General features: G+C 39.9%; 1 protein-coding gene across 1 annotated transcript in view; it reads right to left on the bottom strand.

The window, feature by feature from the left end:
• Window positions 1-12,074, bottom strand: part of GRIN3A (glutamate ionotropic receptor NMDA type subunit 3A) — a 75,664-nt gene that overhangs the window by 29,901 nt on the left and 33,689 nt on the right. The window contains 1 exon segment of the mRNA XM_030003845.1: window positions 7,797-8,844. Within this exon segment, the coding sequence (XP_029859705.1) occupies window positions 7,797-8,844 (1,048 nt within the window).

The following is a 12,074-nucleotide window of genomic DNA, read 5'->3' as shown; positions in this document are numbered from 1 at the left end:
CAATTGCAGATCATGGAACTGTCTACCAGTGCAGCCCTAATTTCTTAAATACGTTATTTGCTATCGGCTTTTGGTTCAATAGCATCTAATGAAGGCACATCAGGAGTCCTTTGTTACTGAGAGATCCAACATTGGAACTAAAGGTTATTTTTTTTCCTTCTTGGAATCAGTTTAGAACAGCGAGGCATGTGTGAAGCATGAAGTGTAAAAGAAGAATGATGGGCTCATTTGGATGTCTTGACCTCTTGCACAGTGAAATATAGACAAGAATATTTGACTTTACCTGGTGTTCAGTCAAATCTTATTGTAGTCAGTGAAAACTACTTTTTTTTTTTAGAGGGCTTCACCTCTTGGCATCCCTGAAATCCAGGGCATCAATGTGGGAGCTGACTGAGGACTTCTATCACTAAGAAGGTGAGCCAGGCTAGTATCCAGGTCACTGTTTATAGATCACAATGGCTGTGACTTTTGTGAAGAATAATAAATATCCTCACTGCTGCTAAGTCAGCTGTATGATGATCTTCCATCTGCCAGGCGATAAGATCAACCTTATGCATCTTCACTGTTCTCTGCTCCTCTTTGCCAGTTACTTCAGTAACATCTTCTCCTCATATTTCTCTGCTTGCATTATTTCTTGCAAGGATCTGAGCCCCAGCTATGATGCAGTTGCTATTTCTGGTGGTGGGCTTGCTTTCCTTTTTTTTAAAATGACATGACATATAGGTATACTGCAGCTTGAAGAGTAAGAAACTGATGTGAATACATGTGGGAAAATGCTAAACCACATTAATTCCTTCTGGTGCTGAAAGAACAACCTTCATGACCTGCACCACGTGGAATGAAGACAGCAGGACTTTCTCCCTTCCCCGCTACCCCTACATTCTTTGGATCAAACAATTAGGATGGTGAGGTAAAGAGTGGCCAAGACAGTAGGTGACAGTACAAGGCATTCTATGTAGGTGAAGACCTGAAGCAGTAGGGGTTAATATGCAAAGATACCAAAAAGATAGCTGTCAGCAAGAAGGCATAAAAAAGCAGGTCTCGATGGGAAAGGAAACTTGATTTGGAGAACATTACAGTGCGTTGCCTGACAGACTGGATATCAGAATGATAAAAATCCGAACTAGACAGATTCTGAGCCTCCAAAGCTGTAACTTTACGAGAAAGCTTTAACAAGGTGAGGGGGAAGCTAAACAAGTCAAGTGTTCACCACCATAAATTGCACAGGAAAGCTAAAGAAGCCAAGATTTCACCTCCATAAATTGCAGGTGTCTTTCATTCCTGTATGAGATTGCTCTGCAATGTCTGTTCTTTATTCTGACTGGAGTTTGATACTTAATTTCTCCCTTGTCTGAGATTTTTTCACTTTGGTCTCTGTGACAAAGTCCTCTTGAGTTCAAATCCTTCACTGACTCATTAATACTCAGAAAAGCACCATGTATTAATTAGGAGGCTGTGATGCTGTGACTCATGACCTTCCTGTGTCCAATGACTTCCTGCACAGAAATATTTGCTCTATAGATTTTGCAGCCAACTTCTTTTAATTGTAAAAGAGAGAATCCTGCAGTCCTGTACAGATACTAAACCCCCTGGGAGCAATAAGTTGTTAACTCCACTGAGTTTGTTGCTTGTTTTTTTGCTATACAATTTAATACATTTAATGCATATTTAAATACATGCTATTTCATTATATATTTAATACATAGCAGTGCAAGTGGTGCTCCTTATGAAGATTCATCTTAGGTTGTTGCAGTGAAAGACCATCGCAATCTTTAAGAGCACTTACTTCAGTGTAATTCATCCAGGGTTTCATTTTTTTCAGGAAGAAAATTTATCTATAAACACACAACAGTTATGGCCTCACTCTAAAGCCTGCTTAACTTGAGGGAAAATATAATTAAATGCAGAGGTATTTGAATCATGCCTCTAATGATGAAAAAGGCCTATAAAGTGGCTGGACCTTTTCTTTTCTATGGTTTAGTATTGCTAAAGCTCATCTGCAGTTACTTGCCAGTTGGTATTTCTGGACTGTTCTAATACATGTAACAGGGAGTTTTTAACTGATATAATAATTGCCATAAGGCCTCTAAATCAGCTGAGATTGTCATAAATCAGAAATGAGAGCTTGCACCCTCACATTTTATATTTTAAATCTAGAAACAAAAATCTGGGTGATTGTACATATTGAATTCCTGAGTAACAAAATCTCAGAAATATCTTGTCTGGATTACTCAAAGTGCTTAGTTTTGTAATAAAAAGATGGACAGCTCACAAGAGCAAGTGTTCAGACAATGGATTGGAAGAGAAACAGAGATTTCTGAGGACTAATCCCGAAGCACACCAAAGCTGTTGAAAAGACTTGCTGGATGGGGCTTCTCAGAGTGATTGTAGGTGTCTGCAGTGTATTCCTTGGGGCAACTATGGTTTTTGTGAGACATTAGTGCTGACCATGCTAGTACACCATCATGCATGATGGAGGAAGTAGGCACTTCCAGGGAATGGTTTGGGTGATCTCGTCCTGCAGTAAGTGTCTTCAACAGCAGCCCAATGTGCCTACCTCTCCCAACTAACTGTAAAAGCATATTAGACTGAGTAAATCATATGTAATGTCTCCACTGCAGACAAGTAAAGTTAGATGAGATAACACAATGAAACTGCTGATGGTGGGATTCAAAGGTGTAGCCCTTTTTGTTAAATGAATCCCAATAGGTTCAATATTTTCTGTCAAAATACAACGTGGAAAGGAACTTTGCCATTGTCAAAGGGTGTTTTGAAGGTAAAGTGATCCAGAGAAGTAAAAATATAACCATAGTAAATTAACAGGCATAGATACTCAAGTGATTCCTGAAGATGGCAAAGAAAAGCTGACAGCTCTCACAGAAGTGACAATGGTTGGATAGTACCTGAAAAGCTCATTATATTGTTGAAAGAATGATATTTTTAGCAGAAAGAAAGGCCATGCATTGTACCACCTTGTGGAAAATCTGTCCAGCTCATCAGCTTCTGCTGTTGTATGCTTTCTTGTTGGCATGTTTGAAATATTTCTTCTTTATGCTGGGCTTCCACAATTATTTTGCCTCAGATAATCTGAACTACTCAACACAATCCTGACTTTATGGTGCATCTCCAACATGTGCTCTTGTATTAGAAGCCTGACAGCAAAGTCCCTGCTTCAAGTCCCCTTGCCACCAAAAAAAACCCACTCCCTGGGGAGATCCTGTAATACAAGACCCTATTTTTGGACTTAATAATGAAGAGTTTTACTGGATCCGGGCCTTAGTTGCAGGCTCGCTGGGCAAAGGAAGGCACTGACACTGCTATGTATTTACAAATAATTCTTCTTTTCCCTGTCTGTGGCACTGACACCTAGATTCCTCACATGCAGATAGTACCGCTTTATGGAAAGCATATTGGAAACTGAAACATAAAATATCTGGATTTGTCACAAGACTGGCTAAAAGAGACATCAGCCATACAGATACATGCTTTCAAAGCAGGATGGTAGCAAATTATCTTTTTTGTACCCAGAGCCCCTTGCTTATCAATGTGCCCCTTCTCTGCTCAGCCCATGCCTCCAAGGCTGCGTACTCAGCTTGCTGCTGTAGATCTGTAATGCAATTATCACCTGTCAATCAGGAAATAGACGACAGTGGCCAACTGTCCTAGACTTATCTGTCCCCATCTGCATACCTACGTGCTCCTCTAGCACCAGCTCTGTTTTAAGGAGTCACCTATTGCAACCTAGTCTTGCCACTGTGAAAACGTGCATTGGCCCCAGCGTAGGATAAAACCTGTGTGGTGGCTTTTCCAACTGTAACTGTGTATAATGTCACCACCAAGGGGCTAAGGAGCTACACAACAAAGAAAGTGATAAACAGGTTTGGGAGATGTCAGGACTAAAGGTAGCTGTCTCCAAGGCATTACAGGTAGGTAGGACAAATGATCAGACCAGCCCAAAGGCAGGCTGCATGACTGACCTTGTAAAGAAGTCAGCTCATACAACAGTGTACCTGGTCTGCCAAGCAATCTGACAAAGAAGAATGTTGTAATTTTTTGTGCATCCAAAGATGCGACATTAGGAGAAAAAATGAAATAAGCCTTTGCAATTCAGATAAGAGAAGGGATAAGCACGGTACAAAATGATGCAAACACAATGTTTTTCCTCTGTCGCCATCTCCTCTCTCTGCAAACAAGCTTTTAAACTTCTTTGCCATGTCCTGTAGAGATCCTGTAGAGAGCTTTCTAACAGGGAATCAGGACACTGCTGCAACTTTCATCTGGGTAACTGGCATGTTCATCCTGTAGCTATCCTCTTGTGCTCAAACAGCACACTGAACATGTTCAGGTGAGTTTCTTCCCCCAATGCTGTGTTTGCCAGTTTCCACTGGCAAGAGATGATGATCTAAAATGTGTAAGATTAGAAAATGGGGAGAGAGGGGGCAGCTGTGGCTGAAAACTGCCCAATGTCTTTTTAAGATTTTAAGGTGGCAGGACATTGCTTTAATATTTCTGCAATTTACTGGCTATGTTGCAACTCCTACCATAAAAAGTCACCTGAAATGTGACCTAGTAAAGGGAGTAGCCAGCTCTGATGGATACTCCAGATGTTTGGCTTTAGTGACCCAGCCTTTTTAAGATACTTACACCGAAAATACATACAAAGTTCTCCAAATTCAAGACATTCCCAGAACTTAATTCTCCTGCCTCCCACTGCTCGCCTTCTGCTCTGGTTTGTCTTGCTTCACTGGCTGCTCCTCCTTTCAGCAGTGTGATGATATTCCTATATCCCCTTACTTCTACTTCTACATTGTTAGTGCATTTAAAGGTCCAACTGAGATTTCTCTAATTCTGCATTCCACTTTACCTGGTGATTACTGGTTGTATCGCAACTCATTTTCCTTTGATTTCTGATGAAAATGTTATACCATCGAGACTTCAGCAACACGGGAGGACCATGTTTCTTTTGCTGAGCTGCTATGAGCAATTGCTAAAACACTGTACTGCTTGGTCAATTAAACATCACTGTTGTAACATGAATTTCTGTAGAAGGGCAGATGCTATTTATTCAGGCAATATCTAACCTTGTCTTTTTTCAACCAGAAGAGAGAGCATAGATATTCCTGGCAATGCTGACTTTAGATACCAGGCTTCTAATCTTGAAAAAAAAACCTTTTAATTTTTCCCAACTTGCCTTCCTTCCTGACTGTTTGCAATCTCAGATGGGATCTGCTGTTTGTGGTTGACAGCCTGAAGAAATTTTATGTCTTATGTCACCTCAAGAAGGTTGCTCCTCTATTTTGGGCTTTGTTTTTTAAATACATTTCAAAAGCACAGTACAAGGGCATATGTATCCTGAGAGCAGCAGGAGAATGATTAAACATATAGTAAAATTAAAAACATTATTTCTGCATCCTGCTGCCTTCTTTTTGAAATGAGTCTCCACTACTGAAAAGAAAGAGGTAAGCAGATCTGGAAAAAAACCTGTAAAAACTTTAAATCACATAAAAAATGCTTTAAGTAACTAACTAAAAAGTGGTGCATGTACCTCTGCAACTGTTGTGCCCCAAACATTTCCTAAACCTAAGCTTTAAGTCTTAGAGAGAACTTTGAAGGTGCACAGCTCAGACTTTGTGTGAGAAAAGGTTAAACCAGTACATTTTCTATTATACCTACTGTCACAGACTCAGACTTTGGAAACAAATGCATGAATGAAATACATTAAACTATTTTATAGTTCATGTAATGGCAGGCAATCCTCTTCCATAAAATCTACCTTGTCTTATTCCCACACTGGAAACTGGTAACTGAAACTTAGATCTAGTCGATGGAGCAGAGAAGTGCCTGTCTAGGAAAGGCCAGTAATGCCACTAATTTAATGGGATCACTGAGGTTACTAACCATGAGTCATCGGTGTTTCTGTTCAGGACTAAGACCTGTGTTTGCAGCACCTGATATGCTTTAATACTCTGTGCTCAATTTTGTAACTCAACAGCCAACCTTTACAGTGCAGCTTTAGAATAATTTCATTTTCTTACAATTGCAGAAATTTCCCAATACCTGTCTTAGGAACTCCATGTGTGGTCACAATAATGATGCAGAAGAATAGGATGTAATGTCATAGGATTTGATTTGATGGATTAGGTGATGCCCATACAAAGAGTAGAGGACTAACCTTATTTTCAAGCCAATATTATGGCTCACACAACAATGACTGTAACAGAGAGATGCCTGGAGCTGGGAAAATTCAGCCAAAAGCTCTCATTTGCTTATTCAGAATGCTTTGAATAAAACAAATACATGATTCCTGGACTTTTGCAGCTTAAATTGATGAAGTTATTGATGTAGTCTTTATGATATTTTTTCTGGGAGGGGAAGGGCAGATTATTGGTAGCAATTTGCTTGAAGCCATAAATCAATTTTAGAGTGCCTCAGGTGAACCATAAAAAGTATTTTTCTTTGTTTAAAATATTTTTAGTAGAAACAATCTAGGTAACGTTGGAGGAAGTGAGTCAGAAGTCATACTCACAAAGTCAAAACTGTATGGTCATTAGTCTGAATGCAAGGTTTTACTAACATAACAGATGGAGCTTGGCCTTTGCTGTCTGGAGGGACATATGTAACCTTTATTTACACAATTTATGAAGGCAAAGTAAATGTTCAGTTCTTGAGTTCTGAAAATGACTTTTTCCAGTGGCACAATGCTGTATCAATTCAGTCACCTGAGACAAATTAATGGTGGATGGTTTCAAAGCTATATACCAGCAGTTAGGTCATGAGTGTAGAACTGTGGACAATACAAGCACACCTTCACTGGAGAAAGTGTCAAACAAACAAGTGAAATTTGCTGTTGCCACCCTGTTCCCTAGAGTGACTGTCCAGTGAAGAGGATGCCTGCTCTTGTGTCACCTGCAGCCATGTATTGTCTCTACAAACCATTCTGCATGCATGTTTTCATGATCATTACTTAGTGGCAAATAAATCAGAATAGTCTTATAAAATGACTGGACTTACATTCCAACCGAAGGTACCTTCATCCCCCTTTGGGAGCAGGGGAGAGAGTGGGTGGAGGCAGTCCTGCTTCTACATTTTTCCTTGCCTTACCAAAAAGTACTAGGAAGTCTCAGCTATTTGCAGATGGGTTGTCTACAACATAATTTATCTCCTCCCATGACAGTTCTCCAGCAGAAACAACACTGCAAATCAAATGTCTGACTACTTGTAAAGTGAATTCCACTGTTTTGATGCAGAAGGTAGGATTTTTCAAAATACTTCAATTCTGCTCCATTTGCTTTAGCATTCATGGGGAATTTTGCCAGTAATGGCTTTGTAAGCACCGTTATGGCCTGCGAAATACTGGCAAAATCCTACCTAGAACATCAGTGGTTTTGTCTTTGTGCTGTGTGGTTGTTTTGTTTGAGCAGATCTCAGGATGACCCAAATCATCCAACTGATCAAAACAAGTGCAGCCAAAGGGACTCAGAACTGAAATCAAACCCTTAATCTGCATGTAGAAGCCACTTTTCTCTGCAGTGGGCAACACCAAAACCCTTCACCTTCCTCCTCACCCTCAACCTTTGAAATCCGCCCCCACCCCCCTCAACTTCTATGGATGATTAAAGATCCTCTCTCACTGAACTTTAGTCCTGAAGTGCCGTCAGGTGGTAACTAATTGTAGTGCAACTGCTATTTTGCACACAGATTGTTTTCTGATTTTACTAGAAAAAGTAAATTAGGCAGCAGTGAATTTTGACTGGGAAGAAGAAAAGGCTGAGTTAGTAACAACAGACATGCTTTACCTTTGGGTCATGTATTCCAGAAAGCTCTTCATAGATCTTCTCTCCTACCATGACAGCAGCTAGGTTGGCTGTGTATGTGGACAAACAAAACAGACAGAAAATAGCCCAGAGATTCATTAAAAACCTTCCAGTCCAGCACTTGGGGGGTTTGATGGCAGCTGTTCTTCCAAACAAGATCGCATAGCAGACATTCAAGGCAGATGAGAAAGAGAAGACTTTGTTCCTATTCCTTCCTTTGGGGGTCATCCCAAAAGGACTTTTCCACTCATATAAGGTGAGGAATATAGCTGTGATATGGAGAGCAACAAATATCCCCAGCCACATAGTCCAGTGAAGTGGCCACATAAAGGCTCCAATAGGAGCTGCTGTGTCTCTGGTCCTCACCAAGATGCCCAAGCTGGTTGAAAAGAAAGGGCTGGTGAAATCAATCACTTGGCTGCGGGCAGTGTTAATACTAAATGACGTCACTGCCATGTGAGCTGTGCCAGCAAGGAGGTCTCCCACCAGCCCTGTCCAGTGGCCGTTCTTCCACGCTCCATATTTTCCATCACCAACAATGTACAAGTCAAAATCAAAATTCATATCCTCAGCTAGCTTCTCCAGCAGGTCAATGCAGTAGCCATAGCAGCACTTCTTCAGCTCAATGGGAACGGTGTCATTCCCTCCTTGAAGAGTTTCAAACAGGCTATCCAGCACAGCTGAATCATTGGTCAGAGGATCCAGGCACAGCTGCCCTGCTGGGCAAAGACCTTCATCATCTACATCTCTTGTAAAGACGAATGGATGCTCAATGAGAGTTACCACTCTGAGGTGCAGCCGGGTGGGGTGTTGCATGTGATTTTTATGTCTCTGGGCCTGTTCTGGCCATATCCCATAGTCCATGATTATCTTTCCTTCTTGCCAGCTCCCCAGACGAGTCCACATTGGGTTCCCCACAGGGTCATGCTGCAGATTCCAGATGAAGAAGTTGTTTTCTGAGCTGACAATGGAGGAGCCTTTCACCTTAATGTGGCCACTGAGACCGTCAAAAGTTGTGTTGGCTAGAAACCTGTTGGAGGGAGAAAGCAGAGTAATCAGAAGCAGACAGCTGAACTCATCATGCTAAAGCATATGCAGACACCATGAATTTATGTTTAAGAGAATAGATTACGGTTGTTGTTGAACACCTGGATCATTAATAGCTTTCTTATGGCATGATGAACAAGCCACTTAATTTATGACTAAAGTACTTGGGAATGTTCTCCTACATATCTTATCTAAACTACATGAAAACTCCTCAGGAAAGATATTCTTTTTACTTACTAGAAAAAATGAGTGAGAGGACCCAAATTTTTTCAGTCACCTTTGCTTCATAAATTAATGAAACATAAGGTTAGTTCTAAGCTGAACTCACCAGGTCTGTAGTCAGTTTCCTAGATAAAAATATGTATGAAAATGGAAGAGTGGAAATTATGTATGAAATGTCCTTCCAAGAAAAATCCTATAATCTCAGTAAGATCTAGCTTACATCAGAGAGGCTACTGAAGTGCTGTCAACAGCTTTCAAGCACTCTGAAGTGAACGAATCCAGATTAAAAAATGCAAATTTGGCATTGGTATATCACTGTTAGCCACTTCAGAATGAAGAAAGGGACTCAGAAAGATGGTTGCCCTAGGACAGTCAGTTTTAATTCTTACCAAAAAAAAAGGAAGTTCCTTAAAATATGTGCAAAGTAATGTTCTTAAAAGTCCAATTTTGACATTGTAGCAGGTCTTATGAAGTGTACCAGTTTTTCACTGCACATTTTACATCGAGATTTCTGGGATTTTAGTATTCCGATATTCACAATAAAGTTAAGTATTTCCTTTGTATTGGGTGGCAATATTTGCTAGGAGTTGTCCTCCCTGTATGTTGAATTCAGCCTCTGGTAAGTCATTACAAAAGAGGCTAAAATGACATGGATAAAGGAGCAGTGAACTGAGCAGGAAATAAGTGTTGTGAGGAGAAAATCCTTTTTAGTGTAAACATCATGACCAGCTGAACTGCACTCTGTTAATAAGAAAGCTGCTATGCGTTTTTCAGGGGCTGTAGAGGGACCCTACTAAAACTGTGTAAGTCTTAGTATGGTAATTCCATTAAAAACAACTGAGCTGAATTGCTGCTAATATGGTGTCAGGTAAGTCAGGCACATATTTTTCAGTAAAAGGCATTCAGAAGACAGACTATTTAGCTGTCATAGTAGAATATAACAACTCACATTAGTTTTGGGAATTGGTTGAAAGCAAGTATTGAAAGAAGTATAAAGGCTATAGCTGTCATTCCAGCCTCAATAACCAAGGGATAAACTTTAAGTAGGGTTAATTGTTTATCAATAGTTAGAGCGGATAAAAAAATAACCTTAAATTGATTTGAAAAGGATAAATCCACAGCAAGTGTGTGTGCATGCATACTTCTGCCCGGTCTCTACCCTTTGTTTTGATGACTTTTGATGATTTTTGATGGAGTTTCAGCAGTTAAAACTCTGGACTGTGTATGTCTCAAGATCGTATCAGTTTTTGTCCTCAGCAAATGGTAAATTTACGAAACTAATTAATATAGTTTTGAGTGTGGTTGTGTGTGCGACTCTTTTCTGAGACAGCTTCAAAATTCTTCTTATGTAGTCTATTTTGAGTAGGTTGAGTATGGAGAAAGATGATACAGCCAATACTGTCAAAAGCAATTGATCTGTACATGTGTTAACTTGGGCCTGAAAATTACACCTAAAAACTCACAGAGGTGTTTATAAATGGGACAAATGCATAAATGCGGTTCTCATTTTTAAAATCCTTTACCACTTAGTCTAGTGTTAATGATACCGTAACTTCATTAATCAGTGGTATCTGCTATTGTTTGACTAGTCCTTTCCTCCTACCTTGTGTTTCATATTTGATGGTGTACTTGCATGTTTGTGTATGTAAACACTATCAAGATAAAGTTTATAGCGGAAGGCAATCTTAAGCACTAAAGAAAGGTTTATGTGCCCATAAACTTATCTGTTTTTTCCTTCTCCTCAGTCTTTGTAAAAAATTGTGCAACTTCTTCCTTAAAGCCTTGCTGGGCTTATATGCTGAAGCCATTGCTATGACAATAACAGTAAAACCACTGCATGTGTAGATGGTTCTGTATGTAAAATTTTGAAAGATTTGTTTAAGTGTGGAAAATAGTGCTAGCAGTTCACAGAATGCCAAAATTGAGGGAGACAAGTCCTCAGATGGAATAAGCTAGCAAAGTTCTGATGAATTTGGCTGCACGTTGCTACTACAGCACGACTTGGATATCAGAATGCTGCAGACCAGGTGCTTTGGGAGTAGATGAAGCTATGGAATAATGCATTAGATTTATTTTCTGCAGGTAGAATGGGAACAGTGGAATTTATGCACTGTGTTCGCTGACGTTCATTGTAGAAGTAAGTGTGCCCATGAGGGTGAATCGAGCCCTCTGTACTGGTCCTGTGGCTGAATTGTGTTAGAAGCAGTTACCTGAGAGACTTAGTAGCATTTAAATGTATGACTTCGCTACCTTATCAAGTTAGTGGCTTACTTTTGCAGCTGATTTGCATGTTCTATATTTTTGGTAGTGACAGGACATGAATCAAAATAAATGAGGGGAATCATGTGGGAGATACATTTTAACAACACTTTGTTTTATATGCACGTGGCTATGGCTGCTAATCATTTGCATACACTGTATGCAGCACTAGTGAAACTCATGCCAGGGATTTCACGTAAAAACTCCCTTACTCAACAACTTTAGGAAACAGATAGGAGGATCTGACTACATTATTTAAGCCAGCAATCTCTAGTGAATCTTTGGGAATTACAAGTGCTGTGTATTGCATACACACATTGGCAATATCTGAGCAGTATCTTTTCAGTAGGGCTACTGACAGATTTGTATGGAAAGATGATGTGTACAAATTTCAGAACATGAAGGGCCAGATCCTCAAGTCTGGCAGATGAATGAATTTCCTTGATGCTATGTCAATATGTGTGAGCTGATGATCACACTGACAGGCTGTGATAGCTGTATCAGAGCTTTACTAGAGTCACTTCAGTTTGACCAATGAGTCCAAAGTGTGTCATTTGTTCATTTCAGCTTTATTTGTTTTTCATGTCCTTTGTTGTAAGAACTGCTCATTAGAGCTTTAGCGGTACTACCATACTCCAGCAGTGATAACTTTGTAGTACCTTTAAGAATGATTTAATTAAATGATTTAATTTTCTTTCAGGCTTGATGGCTTGGTCATTCCACATCTTTCTT

This window comes from Aquila chrysaetos, chromosome Z, assembly GCF_900496995.4.
Source record: "Aquila chrysaetos chrysaetos chromosome Z, bAquChr1.4, whole genome shotgun sequence".
Taxonomy (NCBI): Eukaryota; Metazoa; Chordata; class Aves; order Accipitriformes; family Accipitridae; genus Aquila; species Aquila chrysaetos.
This window is presented reverse-complemented; position numbering and strand designations above follow the sequence as displayed.